We start from the raw sequence: 22,862 nt of genomic DNA on the forward strand, positions 1-22,862 counted from the left end.
GATTTTGAAGTTTAAAGTTTTGAACTTTTTGACCTTTCACCCTGATAATGTACGTAATGTGTGTCGCATCACAGCTAGAGCAAGACCAGCATTAGTGGTTTAAAAGTATATAAATGTGTATTTTGTTATAAATGTCGGCTGGTTTGTCTAGATCAGACTCTGCTTTTGATGTACTTGATCATGAAATTTTGTTGGAAAAGTTAATCTGTTATGGTTTTGAAACATCTGCTATTGAATGGATTAAAAGTTATCTTGCCAATAGGGAGTTTATTGTAACATTTAATGGGAGTAATTCTGATATACAGACTCTCGATTGTGGTGTGCCACAAGGGAGTTGCCTTGGGCCGCTTTTGTTTTCTATCTTTACGAATGATCTGCCTTTTGTTTTAGAGAATTCCACCATGGCCCTATATGCAGATGATTCTACAATTTACACGTCCGCGCAAACCCTTGTTGAACTTAACAAAGTTTTACAAGTTGAACTGAAACTAATTGAAAATTGGATTAGGGACAATAATATGGTGATTAATGCAGAGAAAAGTAAATGTATGGTGCTGGGATCCAAGTATTTGTTAAAAGATCCGCTTGTGTTGAGTCTGACTGTGGGGGGTATTGTGATAGAACAGGTTACGGAGGCAAAGCTACTCGGTGTGATTGTTGATAATTTGTTAAATTGGAATAGTCATATAAATCAAATATTATTGAAAATGGGCAGGAGTCTGGCAGTTGTTAAGCATTGTAGAAAATTTATTCCAAATCGAGTGATGAAAATATTAGTAGAATCCTTAGTTCTATCACATTTGGATTATTGTTCAATTATTTGGTCAAGTACAACTGAAATGAACTTAAGAAAATTGCAAGTTGCTCAAAATAAAGCAGCTCGGGTAGTTTTAAATTGCCCTTTTAGGACTAGTGTTAGAGACTTGAATACTAGGTTAGTTTGGTTAAGTGTAAAAAGTAGGATTAATTATTGTATTGTTAATTTTGTTAGAAAAATTATTGTTACAAAAATGCCAGAAGTATTATACAGCAGACTGTCTTTTTTTAGTGCTGTGCATCAATATTCCACTCGTCAGTCAACAGAGAGTCGCTTTTTGTTACCTTCGTGTCGAACTAACCTTATACAAAGGACGGTGCTGTATAGAGCAATGGTGGCATGGAATTCTCTTCCGCAGTTTTTGATTTTGGGAATGAATGCTATGAATTTTCGTAAAAGATTAAGACTTTATTTATTTACATTTGAATTGTGATAATGCATATTGTAGAGCTGTCGTTTTTGTTGTTTTATTGTTTTTTCTTTTAGTACGTTGTTGTATGGTTATGTAAGAATGTGTACACTCCATTTTTGTCTATATAATGTACGGTTTTATGTTATACGAATATTTTTTTTTGTTGTTGAAGTCTATAGACCCCAGGAAGAATAGCTACTGCTTTTGCAGTAGCTAATGGGGATCTTAATAAACTAAACTAAACTCTTATTCCTCGGCTGGATCGTGTCGAGACTTTGAAGCTGCACTGAAACTCACATCTGGACCTTCGGCCCGTTGGACCCCATTGAAGACACTATATGGAGAAACCCTGGAGTGTGTTCCTCAAAAACCTTCATTTCGGAAATTTTAGTTCTGAAGTGAACTCCAGCTTTAAATCAGTAATTTGATGCCTTTCCTCAAAACTGCTATTTTTGATCCCAGGACCATTTAACTATAAAATGATGCAATCTTTGTTAATAGGGTTTGGATAAGCTCACCAGAGTCGGGCCGTGAGGACGGATTCACTGTGCCGCTCCCAGCGAGAGCGAGACTGGGATGCTCTGGTCCCGAGGGATGAAGCCACTGGGAGAGCACCGGAGAGTTGTTCTCGTACGGAGAGATCTCGCCGCTGGAGCGCCGGGACTCGCTGCAGGAGTGAGTGGATGCACAGGGAAAGTATGAGCGTACGAATACATTATTTGAGCTAACATCAACTAACCATAAGCAATCTACAGTAGGCAAGACTTGGTCAGATCAAACCCTTTCATCAAAGTTATACATGAGTTTTGAACATTGATGAACTTCTTTGATCCACTTCAAATGTTGCCTGTATTTACAGCATTTGTCTTAGTTAATGTTAGTTAAATAAAATGCATTGGGTGTTCACAGTGCATTAACTACTGTTAACCGTTGCGTGTTAAGCGGTGTTTATTGTGCGTCTGATATGAGATGTTCTTCCGCTGAAGGACTTTTATAGCTGTAAATAAACGTGCTGACGAGTAACTGTCAAACTAATAATTGCGATTAGAGATTTCTGTTTTGTTAATGTCAGTGTCAGCCTAATACATTATTTTTTACTTGGAATCGTATATAATATATTAATAAAATAAAACAGGTCCATTTGATTTACATTTAATGCTCTTATAATATAATATAATATAATATAATATCGATAATTCTTTATATTTGAAAGCCGATAACCGATATATTACCCGATAAATCTAAATCAAAATTTTTATACAATTTTTGAGAGCCTGATTACAAAAACAAAAGTCTCATCATTAAAAGCCACGTCCCAAACACACAATTATAATGTTCTATAATTCATTTTATGTTCATTTTATGTAGCCGATATGACAGACTTGCGCTGTATTTTACATTTTTTAAGTGATTACAAGCATACTTCAAGCAATTTAAACCCATCATGATGAACAGTGCGCATCTGAAGAGTCTCAGCTGAAGGAAATAATACATTAATTATCAGCTTTAATATATCAGCCAAATTTTCAAAAATCAACATATATCGGCCGATACAGATTCGGTGGCCGATATGTCGTGCATCCCTAGTAATAATATCATATAATATAAATTTAATTTCCCTTATCTAGATGGCAAATTAAATTTAAACTGCACAACTGATTAGATTGAATAACCACGATCAGATGATTAGTCAATATTGGCAATAGTGTTGATTCTCGTCAGGGAGAACATGGTGTTTATGACCCAAATCCACTTACTCACACTGTGGTGTTTTCCTCCTCATCAGATAATCCACCACATCACTGTCAGTGTCCAACAAACTCACCAGAACCTCGTTCTGCAGCTCCGCAGAGATCTAGAGGAGTCAATGCAACATCATCAACCACTGCAAGCATCACTGAGAAGCTTCATGCACGGCCGGCTGGCGAACGGTGTACAAGGACTCCGGTTAAACATTCTTCCGCATTTATAACATATTAAGAGACACAGTCTGATGCACAGCTGGCTAAAGATCACAATAATCTCACCTGAAGTGACTTTTTTTCATTCATCATCGGAGATAAAAGTAACTTTCAGAACTTAAAACTTTTTCCAGAGTGGAAAAAAAGAGCATTTATGAAACGAAGCTGTAAAAACGTCTCGTTCTGGTCAGTGCTATTGTTAACTTAAAGTAAAACTTTTTAAAAATAGTTTTTGCTATTTGAAATAAAGCAGAAATAAAATAAATATAAATATAAGATGAACTTTAAAAAACTGTTGCCTTTAAAATTAAATTAAATTAAAATTACATATATTAAAGCTAAATATAAAAATTACTAAAACTTAAAATAAAATAAATTAAAGCTAAATAAAAATAACTAATAAAAGCACATAACAAAATGACAAAAGCGAAAATAAAAAATTTAATTAAATTAAAATAAAATGAATTAAAGCTAAATATAAATAAAAAAACTAATAAATAGTACAAAGGCACAACAATATTGCTAAAACAAACTAAAAAAAAAACATTAAAATTAAATCAAATTAAAATGTATTAAATATAAATATAAAAAAAAAAAAACAATAAAAGTTACAAAAGCACATAACAAAGTGAGTAAAACTTTAACATATAAAAACAAATGCTATTTGAAAATTTAAATAAACACTATAAGAGTATATATATAATCCTCAACAGTAATACGAACACCCTTCACTACTGGAGAAAGACGCTTTAGCACAGATAACGGTGTAGTTACGACATCTGCCAGCAGGGGCTAACTAGACCAGACTAACCAGGCTAACCTTTGAACTTCACTTACTTCACTGTGAAGATAATATAGAAATCCTAAAAACAGAACAGCAAAAAATGGTTGAGGGTCAGATATATATATATAAATAAATTATTTAATTAAATATTATATTAAATATGTATTAAAATGAACAGATAGTGCACCATATTTATTTAAAAATATAAATAAATGTGTAATAAAATACATTATAAAATTGTTAATATGTAATTTTTTGTTTATTAATATGATATAAAATATTTAATTAAAATGATAAATTTAGTGAACCAGTGTACGATTCCTAAACTTTTACACTTCAATGGCCTTCCCAGGGACTGTGTTGGGAAAACAGAGCGTTTCAGCGGACATAAACTACAACTCGCGCACTTTCATAAAACTGCCACAACCAATAGGGATAACAGTCAAGATTTATATTCACGGTTGTATTTTCTTTGGGTGAGCATCATCATTAGAGATATGTTCTCCTACCATGAAGAGTGTGTGGTGTGTGTCGATCATGTTGTTCTCCTACCATGAAGAGTGTGTGGTGTGTGTCGATCATGTTGTTCTCCTACCATGAAGAGTGTGTGGTGTGTGTCGATCATGTTGTTCTCCTACCATGAAGAGTGTGTGGTGTGTGTCGATCATGTTGTTCTCCTACCATGAAGAGTGTGTGGTGTGTGTCGATCATGTTGTTCTCCTACCATGAAGAGTGTGTGGTGTGTGTCGATCATGTTGTTCTCCTACCATGAAGAATGTGTGGTGTGTGTCGATCATGTTGTTCTCCTACCATGAAGAGTGTGTGGTGTGTGTCGATCATGCGCTGCACGACGCTGATGATGGCGGCGCTGTCCTCCACTCGGGCCGAGCTCTGGACACTGAACTCCTTCTCTGAGATCTTCTGCTGGTGAAGGAGGTTCGGCCCGAAGATTGTGGCCAGATTCAGGGACGTCATCTTGTTCCCAACGACCTGAAGAAGAAGAAGAAGAAGAAGAAGAAGAAGAAACACTGAGCCGAAACACTTCATGCTGGACGTGTGACAACCTGCACTGCTCAATGAACTTGTGTGTGTGTGTGTGTGTGTGTGTGTGTGTGTGTGTGTGTGTGTGTGTGAGAAAGAGTGTGAGTGTGTGTCCCTTCTTCACAAAAACACTTGAATGACTTGTTTTCAACCAGATCTCTGCTTTTCTTATGAAGAACAACCTCTAGTCTGGTTTCAGAAGCGTCACTCAACTGAGACGCCCCTGCTCTCGGTCATCTAGCTACTGGAGTGCCTCAGGGCTCAGTGCTGGGACCGCTTCTCTTCTCCATCTATATGTCATCACTAGGATCTGTCATTCAGAAACATGGTTTATCCCATCACTGTTTTCATCTAGCTACTGGAGTGCCTCAGGGCTCAGTGCTGGGACCGCTTCTCTTCTCCATCTACATGGCATCACTAGGATCTGTCATTCAGAAACGTGGTTTATACCATCACTGTTATCATCTAGCTACTGGAGTGCCTCAGGGCTCAGTGCTGGGACCGCTTCTCTTCTCCATCTACATGGCATCACTAGGATCTGTCATTCAGAAACATGGTTTATCCCATCACTGTTATCATCTAGCTACTGGAGTGCCTCAGGGCTCAGTGCTGGGACCGCTTCTCTTCTCCATCTACATGGCATCACTAGGATCTGTCACTCAGAAACATGGTTTCTCCCATCACTGTTATCATCTAGCTACTGGAGTGCCTCAGGGCTCAGTGCTGGGACCGCTTCTCTTCTCCATCTACATGTCATCACTAGTGTCTGTCATTCAGAAACATGGTTTATCCCATCACTGTTATCATCTAGCTACTGGAGTGCCTCAGGGCTCAGTGCTGGGACCGCTTCTCTTCTCCATCTACATGTCATCACTAGTGTCTGTCATTCAGAAACATGGTTTCTCCCATCACTGTTATCATCTAGCTACTGGAGTGCCTCAGGGCTCAGTGCTGGGACCGCTTCTCTTCTCCATCTACATGGCATCACTAGGATCTGTCACTCAGAAACATGGTTTCTCCCATCACTGTTATCATCTAGCTACTGGAGTGCCTCAGGGCTCAGTGCTGGGACCGCTTCTCTTCATCATCTACATGTCATCACTAGGATCTGTCACTCAGAAACATGGTTTCTCCCATCACTGTTATCATCTAGCTACTGGAGTGCCTCAGGGCTCAGTGCTGGGAACGCTTCTCTTCTCCATCTACATGGCATCACTAGGATCTGTCACTCAGAAACATGGTTTATCCCATCACTGTTATCATCTAGCTACTGGAGTGCCTCAGGGCTCAGTGCTGGGACCGCTTCTCTTCTCCATCTACATGTCATCACTAGTGTCTGTCATTCAGAAACATGGTTTATCCCATCACTGTTATCATCTAGCTACTGGAGTGCCTCAGGGCTCAGTGCTGGGACCGCTTCTCTTCTCCATCTACATGTCATCACTAGTGTCTGTCACTCAGAAACATGGTTTATCCCATCACTGTTATCATCTAGCTACTGGAGTGCCTCAGGGCTCAGTGCTGGGACCGCTTCTCTTCTCCATCTACATGTCATCACTAGTGTCTGTCATTCAGAAACATGGTTTATCCCATCACTGTTATCATCTAGCTACTGGAGTGCCTCAGGGCTCAGTGCTGGGACCGCTTCTCTTCTCCATCTACATGTCATCACTAGTGTCTGTCACTCAGAAACATGGTTTATCCCATCACTGTTATCATCTAGCTACTGGAGTGCCTCAGGGCTCAGTGCTGGGACCGCTTCTCTTCTCCATCTACATGTCATCACTAGTGTCTGTCATTCAGAAACATGGTTTATCCCATCACTGTTATCATCTAGCTACTGGAGTGCCTCAGGGCTCAGTGCTGGGACCGCTTCTCTTCTCCATCTACATGTCATCACTAGTGTCTGTCATTCAGAAACATGGTTTATGCCATCACTGTTATCATCTAGCTACTGGAGTGCCTCAGGGCTCAGTGCTGGGACCGCTTCTCTTCTCCATCTACATGTCATCACTAGTGTCTGTCATTCAGAAACATGGTTTATCCCATCACTGTTATCATCTAGCTACTGGAGTGCCTCAGGGCTCAGTGCTGGGACCGCTTCTCTTCTCCATCTACATGTCATCACTAGTGTCTGTCATTCAGAAACATGGTTTATCCCATCACTGTTATCATCTAGCTACTGGAGTGCCTCAGGGCTCAGTGCTGGGGCCGCTTCTCTTCTCCATCTACATGTCATCACTAGGATCTGTCATTCAGAAACATGGTTTCTCCCATCACTGTTATCATCTAGCTACTGGAGTGCCTCAGGGCTCAGTGCTGGGACCGCTTCTCTTCTCCATCTACATGTCATCACTAGGATCTGTCATTCAGAAACATGGTTTATCCCATCACTGTTATCATCTAGCTACTGGAGTGCCTCAGGGCTCAGTGCTGGGACCACTTCTCTTCTCCATCTACATGTCATCACTAGGATCTGTCATTCAGAAACATGGTTTATCCCATCACTGTTATCATCTAGCTACTGGAGTGCCTCAGGGCTCAGTGCTGGGACCGCTTCTCTTCTCCATCTACATGTCATCACTAGTGTCTGTCATTCAGAAACATGGTTTATCCCATCACTGTTATCATCTAGCTACTGGAGTGCCTCAGGGCTCAGTGCTGGGACCGCTTCTCTTCTCCATCTACATGTCATCACTAGGATCTATCATTCAGAAACATGGTTTCTATCATCACTGCACTCCATTTGCAAGATATTTGTTCTTGTTTTAAGCACAAGCTCACTTATTTTTTTAGCTTTTTTTTCCTGTAAACAAATCTTAATATCTTCAGTAATTTTGCTGCTTCTCCAATAAATTTATCTTGATTTAAGAATGTTTAGAAATTTGTGCTAGAAAACAAGAACATCGTTTTTGCGGTGTAAATATGTTTTTAAAAGAAGTCTTTTGTAGCAGTATTCACGCAATATATTTAAGCAATAAAAATGCATTCTAAACAGTTAAATGATTTGCAATAATGAAGTAGTCAAAGTATTTTGAAGTGCCCACAAACGAGACAGAAACACTGAGGAACAACATGATGTTTTGCAGTGTAGTTATAAGCCCGACCTCTTTCCCGCCAGCGTCCCAGGAATCCTCCGCGTGATTGGCCACATCAGACAGGAAGTGAAGTAAACGCTGGAGTGTGTCGCTGTTGCAGGCGGGCAGAAGACAGATCAGAAGCTGAACGGCCGAGAGCTGGTCTGGCTTCTCCAGAGCTGTAGAAACACACACGATAAAGCGAAGCACAGGAGAGGAATGTCTGGGATTATCAGGAGCTTTCGCACCGGAGGAACCTTTTTATAATTCCTAGAACTATAGGCGGAAGTTCCCGGATTTTGGCGTGTTTGTTCGCACCGCAGGAATTAGGAACGATTTTAGTTCAAGGAACTCATTTTGGAGGAACTAATTTACTCCTCCTTCAGAGTCGGTGTAAACCAGCGCTAGAGGAACTACAGTGACGGTAGTGTTCGCTGATTGGCCGAACACACGCACACGCCATTATTAAAACATTTAAAGATTAAATCCTATATATTTAATCCAGAAACTAACTCTACGAACATGGAAAACAGTGATAGATGAAGCTCTCAATCTTTACGCTGAGGAGAAAATCCAACACAGCTTTGAGGGACCAAGAGAAACACGATTATGTATTTCTGCTCAGCAACACTGGACATCAACACACGCCATACGCTAATACCTTTATTACTGTCTACTTTCTATGTATACCAGTTGTATCTAATAACGCTAAGACAGATCGTAAACTAATGAACACGGAGAATGCGAGCACTGTGCGCTCGGCCTTCAAAATAAAAGTCTCAACAACAAGCTTGGCTTATGTCACTTCAGAGTTCCTACTAGCGGTGCGAATGCAACCAGGAAAATGTTCCTAAGGGAACCATCAGTCCTCGGGGAAACACCCTGGCAGCTTGTTCCTATAACTGAGTTCCTATAACTACCCGATGCGAAAGCCCCTATAGAGATGTTCCTTACATGCGCAGGCGATGAATGCGGAGTACAGCTCTCGGGTCAGCAGAGGATCAGGCATGTCTCGGAGGAACTCTTTCAGCAGCGCCGCCACATCATGAACACTGTGCCTCTGGTCTAAAGCCACGTCTGTGCCCTGATCGAACGCCTCACGCAGCTGAATGACACACAACACAACACACACACACAGTCAACACTGGCACTAGCCATCACATACTGTCAATATATCTAAATAAATATATATCTAAATTACGACATATGCAATCAATGACAAATGTGCAACAGTTAGTTCATGCGTTCATGAGCTCAAGGCTAGATTACTGTAATGCTCTACTGGGTGGTTGCCCTGCGTACATAATAAACAAACTACAGCTGGTCCAATATATATATTCAAACGCGCATACCTAAATTTGCATTCTCAAGCCACCAAACACTGTTGTTGTGCAAATGAACGGCCAGAACGCATGAAAAGTTTCTGTGTTCTGTTAGAGCGCTGTCGTGTTAGTGGCCCCATAGTTAATCACTAATGATCTTTACAACGGAAGTGAATCAAACAAAACTAACTTTATCTGGACAATAACTTTACTGCTGTAAAGCCTAAACACTCTCTGTTACTGTAATCTCCTGTTATCACTGTGAAGCTGCTGTGAAACTCTGTATTGTTAAACGCGTTATATAAATGGAGACTTGACTTGACTTTCCACATGATCTTTGAAGCTAGGTGTAATTGTAAGAGTTGTAAAAATCCTTCAAATTGGTGAACGATTAATTTTCACTAATTCACTGAAGATTTGCAGCATTATCTGTATCAGTTATTCCCAAACTTGTGTTCATGTAGAAACCACAGGGGTTTATGAATAAATTAAATCATAAAAATGTAGAGTTAAAATGAATAAATATGTAAAATAAAAAAACAAATCAAAATACTTGTAAATACTAAAAAAATAATTTTTTATTTGCCATGTTTTATTATAATTTTATACAACAGTTCTTTCTGGTTCTCGAATATGATTGGCTGAGAGCCTTTTTCAGCCGTGCAATATTCCCCCAGTATCCGCACTGGAACCGTTTCACCGTGAACGATTGATTTTCACTGATTCACTGAAGTTTTGCAGCATTATCTGTATCAGGCTTTCCCAAACTTTCCCAAAGTCCCCATCTGGTGAATTTAATGTTGTTTATGTGTCTATGTGGTGTTTTTAATACGCTTTAAGACAAGCCATGTGTAAGTTCATAAGTCTACAGCATTGGTGAGTATTTTCTCCTTAAAACTGCAGTGAACCAAAGACTCAAAAACACGGTTTGAAATCGCTGGTGTTTCTGACGTGTTCATGAGCTCAAGGCTAGATTATTGTAATGCTCTACTGGGTGGTTGCCCTGCACGCATAATAAACAAACTCCAGCTGGTCCAATATACTGTATATATACACGTCACAAACTACCTTGTAACCAATCTAGGGGTGACTCCGAATAGTCGAAGATTCGATGCTTCGATAGGAGGAGCCTGATTCGACTACCAATCTCACGGTCGAATCTTCGCAGATGTGTTATTAAACGAGGATTATGTCATTTTGGCTATATGAGTGTGCTCAATGTCTGATTTCACATAGAACTACTGGTTTTCTGTCAATACGTTAATATACAGCCTATTATGATAATGCTGTCAATAAAAATGTGCAAAGAAAGAAGCTTTTAATAAATATTTTTTTAACGTGCGTGCAGCGTGAATAATTCCAAACACCCCGTGACAGATTTAAGTTTCACTTTCGATCCGTGACCGACAGAGGAGCGTCTTGTCGGCAGGGATTTAAATCTTTAAAAATGTCTGGGATAAGAAAATCTAAAGATGCACACCATCAGAAAGGATATTCTCCAAGGCTGGATTTAGCATCAGGAAAACCATGATCGCACTTCTGCCGGCCAACGTTAAGAGGTTGGTTTTCCTCGGGACGTTCTAAAACGCTTAACGTGAAAAAAGCTTTTAAAACGCTTAAATTGCACTTTTACGTGCTTAATGTACACAGTAGGCTACACACCTTAAGAAACCATTCTATGTGCAGATAAGCAGATGAACCCAGAATATGAACGCAACGCGTTTCTCCTATAGAAAGTCACGTAAAGCTTTTTCTTTAACGGTTTTCTATGGGAGGAAAATGCTTAACGTAGCCTATAATAAAACGCGTTGCGTTCATATTCTGGGCTCATCTGCTTTTCTGTAGGCTATATAGTATCCTTTATTAATAAGGTGTGTACAGAATTTGATCTTTTAATATAACAGTTTTAGGACAAAGCCGTTAAGCGTTTTTCACGTTAAGCGTTTTAGAATGTATTTTATCCGCGCACACAATTTGAAAAGACTCAAACGGACACACAGCTGAAAGACTGGATTTTGTTTTTTTCGATCAGGTATGGGTACAAGTGATTTTGAAAACATTTCAGCCGGTTCTAATTTGATTTTTGGATACTGTGAACATGTTTAGCTAAAAAGACTGCCGCTCCAGTTTAGCGTTTATTGTTGTTTCTGCAGTTAAAAAGACAAAGTTGACAATCCTGGCCATACTTTCGTTATTTTAATAATTTCTTTATTTTTATTTTATTAATTGATCACTCAGGGTGATCTAATTTAACTATTTTAGAGCATGCTCGTACAGGCAATTCAGCCGATTTAATTTGATTTGCATGTGAAATGCAAATCCTATCTGCAGTGTGGCCTTTCTGCAGTTATTTATGTTATTTCTTAGTTTTATTGATCCAAAATGTTTTTATACATTTTCTTCTATATCTTTGTGTGATGTTCTGTACATCGCGGCTTTAAAATGTTAAAGCCCCGCCCCCTCCCCGACGCCACACACATGATTCGACTATTAGTCGACTATAGGCAGGACTTGACGAATCTGATTCGACCATGAAAATCCTTAGTCGGGGACACCCCTAAACCAATCAGGTCAACGAGTGGATCTCTGAGCTGCTGTGAGTGGAGGCGGGGCTTATTTACATATTCAGAGAACCGCGTATACTAAATGAAGCAAGGGTGTTGAGTTACATTTAAGTTATTTTGAGGCATGAAGATTTTTTTCCAGGAAAAAAACATTTAAATATGTCATTTTGGTGATCAAAGAGAGTTTTAAGGGATACAATTATTGACTACAGGGGGACTTTAAAATAAATAAATACATTTAAAATAAAAAACGAATCAAATTACTCACTAAAGCACATTAAAAAAATAATATTCGCCATGTTTTATTATATTATATATGAAGCAATATCGAACAAGCAAGATTGGGAAAGTGATACTGCTTAATAAATTAGTATTTTTCATTTGTTTGTAAGTTCAAGCATTAGAAAAAAAACACATTAAAGTTTGAATACCAACTACCTATGTTTGCATGTCATGTGACCGACATCAGAGAAGTGTGAATATGCAAATGTATTGTTTAACTATTAAAATATTCACTTAAAATCTTTAAATGAATATTTTAGGTTGAAAGTGATAAAAAAAGTTTGGAAATCCCAGGACTAAATGATGAAACATTTTGTACAATTTTTTTTTTACAATTTCTATGCCATAAATATTTTTTTAAAAATAAAATAATTTTCTTCTATTATTTCCATTATATTAATTTATTTTTGTTACATTTACTGTGATTTCATTAAAAAAATGTTTTAAATACAGTCTCTAAAACATAAACATCAGCTTCTCACCTGTCGAACTCTTTTCTTGGAGCTTCCGACCCGGAAGATCCCGACCGTCTGCAGACCTGAACAGCAGAGAACAGCAGCGTTACTCAGCGCTCACACTAGACTCTGAAGACCCCATGAAATGGAAACGAAAACGTTATTTCCTGTTTTGACAATTGAAACAGGAAGTTGGGGGCGGGACATATCGAAGCTTATTACACGGCTCTGTGGAATACTTGATTCTGATTGGTCAATCGCACGGTATATTATTCCCAGATAACAGCAGAAACACAGGCTCATCCGGTCACTGAAGACATCAGCGCTACACACTCGCTAGGAACGGGTTTTCTTCATGGAAGTTTTGCGTTTGGTGAGCTAATAAAATATTAAAACTCAGTCGAATCAATATATTCTGTAGAGTTATTTAATTATGCCATCCAGTATCGTGGACTCGCTCTCTCTCGTTTCACACAAACGCAGCGGCGGCCATTCTGTGTCTATTGTTTTGTTCACTGTTGGATTATAAGATACAAACAGGTACGGTTATAAAACAGTTTAATCTGAAATCAATATCTCTCATCCCCATAATTATTAATGTGTTGAAATGCTGAGTAATAAGTGTTATGACTGTATCTCTTAAACGTCCGTCTAGTTTGATCTCGCCGCTGAAACTGCTCTCTCCGCGCAGCTTTGCGTTTAAAGAGATAATAACATATTTAAACTCAGATCAATATTTCATGTCTAATTATTCACTGATGTGCAAGTATTCCTGTAATAAGCGGATAATGAACATCCAGCCGGCTGTTATCTCAGAATAAACTAGTGCTGCCGCGATTAGTCGACGTGTCGTTTTACTATTGACCGCATATTTATTTTTGGTCTCCCGTCTCAAACGGCTCACTGTAATTCACCTCCACACACCAGTCTGTGCGCCGTGCGCGCCCTGCTCTGCTATCCTCTTCCTTCCCCCTCCCCCGCCTTCACTGCTTTGATATGAAAAATTGCGGAGGCAGGTGACGGTGCTTTCACACTGGGCTCGTTTGCTGCGGTCCGAGCCCGCGCACGATTGTTCCCGGCGCCCCCGCAGCGGTGGTCTGGTTTCACACTCAACTTAATTCTACCGAACCCTGGTGTGTTTGCGTGCATCTTATGCCATTGCAAACGTGCACGGCGCATGATAGAAAACAGAACGCGGGTCAATATATATATTAAAAAAATTCTGTGCTATTATGCGCAGCTGAGTGAACAACACAGGTGCGTGTGTCGCATAGGTGGCCTTCTGCTGCTTGCAAACGGACTCTTTTCCAAATGTGTTGCCCTGATTCCACGCGCTAAGCGCGAATACACTGCAAACTCACTCTCGCTCGTATCCAAGGTAAATCATCAACACTATCATCCCTTACATGTGTTTTATTTAACTAAATACATAATCAGCTAAAACGCGCACCCGAGTCCGTGTTGCTTTCACATTCACGCGAACCGCGGCACGGGCCCGGCATGCACGCAAGTGTAAACGCGAGCGGCATAGCTGCGTGCCTGCCTGCTTCAGCGCGATTCATTATAAGGCAGAGCTAAGCGTAGCAGGCTAGTCCAGACTCTTTCAATTCAATTCCAATTTATTTCTATAGCGCTTTTCACAATACATATTGTTTCAAAGCAGCTTTACTTAAAATGCATGCATTGCATCTACTTAAGCCTACAATTCAGAGTGATGTTATCAGTTATGCATTTCAGAAATGTAGCTACATATAAAAATGTACAGTAAGCTAATGTATTAATTTAAGGCAGAACAAATGGCTAATTTAAGTAATGAATACATGCATGTTTTTTAATAGAGGATTAGATTAGGACTCTGACTAATATGGTATAGCCTAATGGAAATGCAGATACTTATGCTTAGATTGTTAATACATAATGTTTTTCAACAGGTGACATTTTATATTTTGGCCCTTCAGTTGAGTTCAAAATAAAATGGACACAACGAAATGACAAACAATGTTTTTTTTTGTTTTTTTAATTAGTCGTTTAGATTAGTCGTTAGAAAATTAGTCGTTAGTGGCAGCACTAGAATAAACCCCTTCAGGCTGATAAAGACCTGATCCTGATCACCCTGTCGGGTTTATTCTGAGATAAAACAACACACACACACACACACACCTGAAGGGGTTTATTATGAGATAACAACCGGCTGGATGTACATTATTCCCTTACTTAAAGTCCCACTCCGATCATATTTTGAGCTATTTTTAAACATTCCCAGTGGTCTTTAAATTATGATTATGCCATTTTTAGCCAAAATCACAAAACCTGTGCCGTTTTCTGGGACATCGCTTCAGCAGAGCGGCAGTAGCTCATTAGCAATTCGCCTCTGCGTTGTGGGCGGAGCCGTTGGCACGGAGACGCCCCTCCCCCTGCCCGTTGCTGAGAGCTCTGTCTCTCCCGCTAGCTTACACCCCCAATACCGGTGGGGCAACAGTATTACATACACGTTCATTATTATTATCCGAAGTTAATCAAAGTTATCACCGATCATTATTTCACTCCAAGACGTCGCGTGTGGAGACGCCCAGTGGAGTTACTACGTCACAACTCCAGTCGATTTTAGCCGGCATTTTAGCGTCTGCTACTGATTCACAGCCATTTGAATGTAGAAATACTCAGAAATACAACTTTGAGCTGATTTTTCTCAAGATATGTCCTCTAACATCAGAAAAATTCCACAAGAACATGTTAACACCTAGAAAAACATTATTTTCATCGGCGTGGGTCTTTAAAGATGACAGACATGAACTAAGAGGGTCACTGACCGTATCTCTGCAGATGTTGGCAGCAGCTGTCCAGCACGCGCGGCACCTGCCTGTAAATGGGGTTCAGGCTTAGCTTAGCGTCGCTCATCTTCTTCTTCTCGCTGGGCGACTCCAGCGGCATCGATAGCTGTAGCGCCTCCAGGAGACGCGAGTGACTGTCGTCCAGGTCAGTGATGCAGTCCACAGACATGCCGCCCTACAGGGGAAAACAGTCCTTTCAGCCAACGCCCCTCTCGGTCTGGCTAACAACGTGTTAAATCATGCAATCAACATGCTAAATCAGGCTAACAATGTGTTAAATTGTGCTATCAACATGCTAAATCATGCTAGAAAAATGCTAATCATGCTAACAAAATGCTAAATAATGCTAACAACATGTTAAATAATGCTAACAACATGCTAGAAATGTGTTAAATCATTTTCACAACATGTTAATTCATGCTAGCAATGTGGTAAATCATGCTAACAACATGTTAAATCGTGTTAGCAATGTTAAATAATGTTAGCAACATAACAATGCTACCAATGTGCTAAACAATGCAAAAATATGTTAAATAATGCTGACAACATGTTAAATCATGCTAAAAACTGTTATTTTAGGATAAACACACACACGCGTACCCGTCGGCGTGTGCGCAGGGCCGTCTCCGGGGTGCCGGGGGTCGCGGGGTCGTTGGGCGTCTCCGAGGAGGAGCTGAGCGAGGAGTTGCTGCTGGAAAGCTCGTGTTTGGTGGATCTGCGGGAACACACTCGATCCGCCGGGAGCCGAAGCTCCTCCTGCTCCTCCTGAAGCTGCTTCTGACGCCGGTCGTTACAGATCACCTGAGACAGCGGCACACCGAACGCCTGCGCCTCCGACTCTGAGGAACACACACACACACACACTCTTACTGAACGCCTGCGCCTCCGACTCTGAGGAACACACACACACACACACTCTTACTGAACGCCTGCGCCTCCGACTCTGAGGAACACACACACACACACACTCTTACTGAACGCCTGCGCCTCCGACTCTGAGGAACACACACACACACTCTTACTGAACGCCTGCGCCTCCGACTCTGAGGAACACACACACACACACACTCTTACTGAACGCCTGCGCCTCCGACTCTGAGGAACACACACACACACTCTTACTGAACGCCTGCGTCTCCGACTCTGAGGAACACACACACACACACACTCTTACTGAACGCCTGCGCCTCCAACTCTGAGGAACACACACACACACTCTTACTGAACGCCTGCGCCTCCGACTCTGAGGAACACACACACACACTCTTACTGAACGCCTGCGTCTCCGACTCTGAGGAACACACACACACACACACTCTTACTGAACGCCTGCGCCTCCGACTCTGAGGAACACACACACACACTCTTACTGAACGCCTGCGCCTCCGACTCTGAGGAACACACACACACACACACTCTTACTGAACGCCTGCGCCTCCGACTCTGAGGAACACACACACACACACTCTTACTGAACGCCTGCGCCTCCAACTCTGAGGAACACACACACACACTCTTACTGAACGCCTGCGCCTCCGACTCTGAGGAACACACACACACACACACTCTTACTGAACGCCTGCGCCTCCAACTCTGAGGAACACACACACACACTCTTACTGAACGCCTGCGCCTCCGACTCTGAGGAACACACACACACACTCTTACTGAACGCCTGCGTCTCCGACTCTGAGGAACACACACACACACACACTCTTACTGAACGCCTGCGCCTCCAACTCTGAGGAACACACACACACACTCTTACTGAACGCCTGCGCCTCCGACTCTGAGGAACACACACACACACTCTTACTGAACGCCTGCGCCTCCGACTCTGAGGAACACACACACACACACACTCTTACTGAACGCCTGCGCCTCCGACTCTGAGGAACACACACACACACTCTTACTGAACGCCTGCGCCTCCGACTCTGAGGAACACACACACACACACACTCTTACTGAACGCCTGCGCCTCCGACTCTGAGGAACACACACACACACTCTTACTGAACGCCTGCGCCTCCGACTCTGAGGAACACACACACACACTCTTACTGAACGCCTGCGCCTCCAACTCTGAGGAACACACACACACACTCTTACTGAACGCCTGCGCCTCCGACTCTGAGGAACACACACACACACTCTTACTGAACGCCTGCGTCTCCGACTCTGAGGAACACACACACACACACACTTACTGAACGCCTGCGCCTCCGACTCTGAGGAACACACACACACACACTCTTACTGAACGCCTGCGCCTCCAACTCTGAGGAACAAACACACACACTCTTACTGAACGCCTGCGCCTCCGACTCTGAGGAACACACACACACACACTCTTACTAAACGCCTGCGCCTCCGACTCTGAGGAACACACACATACACACACTCTTACTGAACGCCTGCGCCTCCGACTCTGAGGAACACACACACACACACACTCTTACTGAACGCCTGCGCCTCCGACTCTGAGGAACACACACACACACTCTTACTGAACGCCTGCGCCTCCGACTCTGAGGAACACACACACACACACACTCTTACTGAACGCCTGCGCCTCCGACTCTGAGGAACACACACACTCTTACTGAACGCCTGCGCCTCCGACTCTGAGGAACACACACACACACACACACACTTACTGAACGTCTGCGCCTCCGACTCTGAGGAACACACACACACTCTTACTGAACGTCTGCGCCTCCGACTCTGAGGAACACACACACACACACTCTTACTAAACGCCTGCGCCTCCGACTCTGAGGAACACACACACACACACACTCTTACTGAACGCCTGCGCCTCCGACTCTGAGGAACACACACACACACACTCTTACTGAACGCCTGCGCCTCCGACTCTGAGGAACACACACACACACTCTTACTGAACGCCTGCGCCTCCGACTCTGAGGAACACACACACACACTCTTACTGAACGCCTGCGCCTCCAACTCTGAGGAACACACACACACACTCTTACTGAACGCCTGCGCCTCCGACTCTGAGGAACACACACACACACTCTTACTGAACGCCTGCGTCTCCGACTCTGAGGAACACACACACACACACACTCTTACTGAACGCCTGCGCCTCCAACTCTGAGGAACACACACACACACTCTTACTGAACGCCTGCGCCTCCGACTCTGAGGAACACACACACACACACTCTTACTGAACGCCTGCGCCTCCAACTCTGAGGAACACACACACACACACTCTTACTGAACGCCTGCGCCTCCGACTCTGAGGAACACACACACACACTCTTACTGAACGCCTGCGCCTCCGACTCTGAGGAACACACACACACACACTCTTACTGAACGCCTGCGCCTCCAACTCTGAGGAACACACACACACACTCTTACTGAACGCCTGCGCCTCCGACTCTGAGGAACACACACACACACACACTCTTACTGAACGCCTGCGCCTCCAACTCTGAGGAACACACACACACACACTCTTACTAAACGCCTGCGCCTCCGACTCTGAGGAACACACACACACACACACTCTTACTGAACGCCTGCGCCTCCGACTCTGAGGAACACACACACACACACACTCTTACTGAACGCCTGCGCCTCCGACTCTGAGGAACACACACACACACTCTTACTGAACGCCTGCGCCTCCGACTCTGAGGAACACACACACACACACACTCTTACTGAACGCCTGCGCCTCCGACTCTGAGGAACACACACACTCTTACTGAACGCCTGCGCCTCCGACTCTGAGGAACACACACACACACACTTACTGAACGTCTGCGCCTCCGACTCTGAGGAACACACACACACTCTTACTGAACGTCTGCGCCTCCGACTCTGAGGAACACACACACACACACTCTTACTAAACGCCTGCGCCTCCGACTCTCAGGAACACACACACACACACTCTTACTGAACGCCTGCGCCTCCGACTCTGAGGAACACACACACACACTCTTACTAAACGCCTGCGCCTCCGACTCTGAGGAACATACACACACACACACTCTTACTGAACGCCTGCGCCTCCGACTCTGAGGAACACACACACACACTCTTACTAAACGCCTGCGCCTCCGACTCTGAGGAACACACACACACACACACACACACTCTTACTGAACGCCTGCGCCTCCAACTCTGAGGAACACACACACACACTCTTACTGAACGCCTGCGCCTCCGACTCTGAGGAACACACACACACACACACTCTTACTGAACGCCTGCGCCTCCAACTCTGAGGAACACACACACACACTCTTACTGAACGCCTGCGCCTCCGACTCTGAGGAACACACACACACACACACTCTTACTGAACGCCTGCGCCTCCAACTCTGAGGAACACACACACACACTCTTACTGAACGCCTGCGCCTCCGACTCTGAGGAACACACACACACACACACTCTTACTGAACGCCTGCGCCTCCGACTCTGAGGAACACACACACACACACACTCTTACTGAACGCCTGCGCCTCCAACTCTGAGGAACACACACACACACTCTTACTAAACGCCTGCGCCTCCGACTCTGAGGAACACACACACACACACACTCTTACTGAACGCCTGCGCCTCCGACTCTGAGGAACACACACACACACTCTTACTGAACGCCTGCGCCTCCGACTCTGAGGAACACACACACACACACTCTTACTGAACGCCTGCGCCTCCGACTCTGAGGAACACACACACACACACACTCTTACTGAACGCCTGCGCCTCCGACTCTGAGGAACACACACACTCTTACTGAACGCCTGCGCCTCCGACTCTGAGGAACACACACACACACACACACTCTTACTGAACGTCTGCGCCTCCGACTCTGAGGAACACACACACACTCTTACTGAACGTCTGCGCCTCCGACTCTGAGGAACACACACACACACACTCTTACTAAACGCCTGCGCCTCCGACTCTGAGGAACACACACACACACACTCTTACTGAACGCCTGCGCCTCCGACTCTGAGGAACACACACACACACACACACTCTTACTGAACGCCTGCGCCTCCGACTCTGAGGAACACACACACACACACTCTTACTGAACGGCTGCGCCTCCGACTCTGAGGAACACACACACACACACTCTTACTGAACGCCTGCGCCTCCGACTCTGAGGAACACACACACACACACTCTTACTGAACGCCTGCGCCTCCGACTCTGAGGAACACACACACACACACTCTTACTAAACGCCTGCGCCTCCGACTCTGAGGAACACACACACACACACACACTCTTACTGAACGCCTGCGCCTCCGACTCTGAGGAACACACACACACACTCTTACTGAACGCCTGCGCCTCCGACTCTGAGGAACACACACACACACACTCTTACTGAACGCCTGCGCCTCCGACTCTGAGGAACACACACACACACTCTTACTAAACGCCTGCGCCTCCGACTCTGAGGAACACACACACACACACACACTCTTACTGAACGTCTGCGCCTCCGACTCTGAGGAACACACACACACTCTTACTGAACGTCTGCGCCTCCGACTCTGAGGAACACACACACACACACTCTTACTAAACGCCTGCGCCTCCGACTCTGAGGAACACACACACACACACTCTTACTGAACGCCTGCGCCTCCGACTCTGAGGAACACACACACACACTCTTACTGAACGCCTGCGCCTCCGACTCTGAGGAACACACACACACACTCTTACTGAACGTCTGCGCCTCCGACTCTGAGGAACACACACACACACTCTTACTAAACGCCTGCGCCTCCGACTCTGAGGAACACACACACACACACTCTTACTGAACGCCTGCGCCTCCGACTCTGAGGAACACACACACACACACTCTTACTGAACGCCTGCGCCTCCGACTCTGAGGAACACACACACACACACTCTTACTGAACGCCTGCGCCTCCGACTCTGAGGAACACACACACACACACACACTCTTACTGAACGTCTGCGCCTCCGACTCTGAGGAACACACACACACTCTTACTGAACGTCTGCGCCTCCGACTCTGAGGAACACACACACACACTCTTACTGAACGCCTGCGTCTCCGACTCTGAGGAACACACACACACACACTTACTGAACGCCTGCGCCTCCGACTCTGAGGAACACACACACACACTCTTACTGAACGCCTGCGCCTCCGACTCTGAGGAACACACACACACACTCTTACTGAACGCCTGCGCCTCCGACTCTGAGGAACACACACACACACTCTTACTGAACGCCTGCGCCTCCGACTCTGAGGAACACACACACACACACTCTTACTGAACGCCTGCGCCTCCGACTCTGAGGAACACACACACACACTCTTACTGAACGCCTGCGCCTCCGACTCTGAGGAACACACACACACACACTCTTACTGAACGCCTGCGCCTCCGACTCTGAGGAACACACACACACACACTCTTACTGAACGCCTGCACCTCCGACTCTGAGGAACACACACACACACACACTCTTACTGAACGCCTGCGCCTCCGACTCTGAGGAACACACACACACACTCTTACTGAACGCCTGCACCTCCGACTCTGAGGAACACACACACACACACACTCTTACTGAACGCCTGCGTCTCCGACTCTGAGGAACACACACACACACACTCTTACTGAACGCCTGCGCCTCCGACTCTGAGGAACACACACACACACTCTTACTGAACGCCTGCGCCTCCGACTCTGAGGAACACACACACACACTCTTACTGAACGCCTGCGCCTCCGACTCTGAGGAACACACACACACACTCTTACTGAACGCCTGCGCCTCCGACTCTGAGGAACACACACACACACTCTTACTGAACGCCTGCGCCTCCGACTCTGAGGAACACACACACACACTCTTACTGAACGCCTGCGCCTCCGACTCTGAGGAACACACACACACACTCTTACTGAACGCCTGCGCCTCCGACTCTGAGGAACACACACACACACTCTTACTGAACGCCTGCGCCTCCGACTCTGAGGAACACACACACACACACTCTTACTGAACGCCTGCGCCTCCGACTCTGAGGAACACACACACACACTCTTACTGAACGCCTGCGCCTCCGACTCTGAGGAACACACACACACACTCTTACTGAACGCCTGCGCCTCCGACTCTGAGGAACACACACACACACTCTTACTGAACGCCTGCGCCTCCGACTCTGAGGAACACACACACACACACACACTCTTACTGAACGCCTGCGACTCCGACTCTGAGGAACACACACACACACACTCTTACTG

The 22,862-nt window shown here is 44.2% G+C and overlaps 1 protein-coding gene across 1 annotated transcript in view; it reads right to left on the minus strand.

Moving 5' to 3' along the window:
* The window catches only part of LOC130072539 (rho GTPase-activating protein 6), a 71,928-nt gene that overhangs the window by 10,927 nt on the left and 38,139 nt on the right, over positions 1–22,862 (minus strand). Inside the window, exons 4-11 of the mRNA XM_056237684.1 lie at positions 16,147–16,385; positions 15,526–15,721; positions 12,743–12,798; positions 9,047–9,197; positions 8,123–8,271; positions 4,785–4,964; positions 2,987–3,084; positions 1,748–1,896 (exon numbers count right to left, since the gene is read on the minus strand). Coding sequence (XP_056093659.1) covers positions 1,748–1,896; positions 2,987–3,084; positions 4,785–4,964; positions 8,123–8,271; positions 9,047–9,197; positions 12,743–12,798; positions 15,526–15,721; positions 16,147–16,385 — 1,218 coding nt within the window. The remainder of the gene's footprint in view (positions 1–1,747; positions 1,897–2,986; positions 3,085–4,784; positions 4,965–8,122; positions 8,272–9,046; positions 9,198–12,742; positions 12,799–15,525; positions 15,722–16,146; positions 16,386–22,862) is intronic.

This window comes from Rhinichthys klamathensis, unplaced genomic scaffold, assembly GCF_029890125.1.
Source record: "Rhinichthys klamathensis goyatoka isolate OS25496 unplaced genomic scaffold, OSU_Roscu_1.1 h1tg000496l_1, whole genome shotgun sequence".
NCBI classification, from domain to species: domain Eukaryota; kingdom Metazoa; phylum Chordata; class Actinopteri; order Cypriniformes; family Leuciscidae; genus Rhinichthys; species Rhinichthys klamathensis.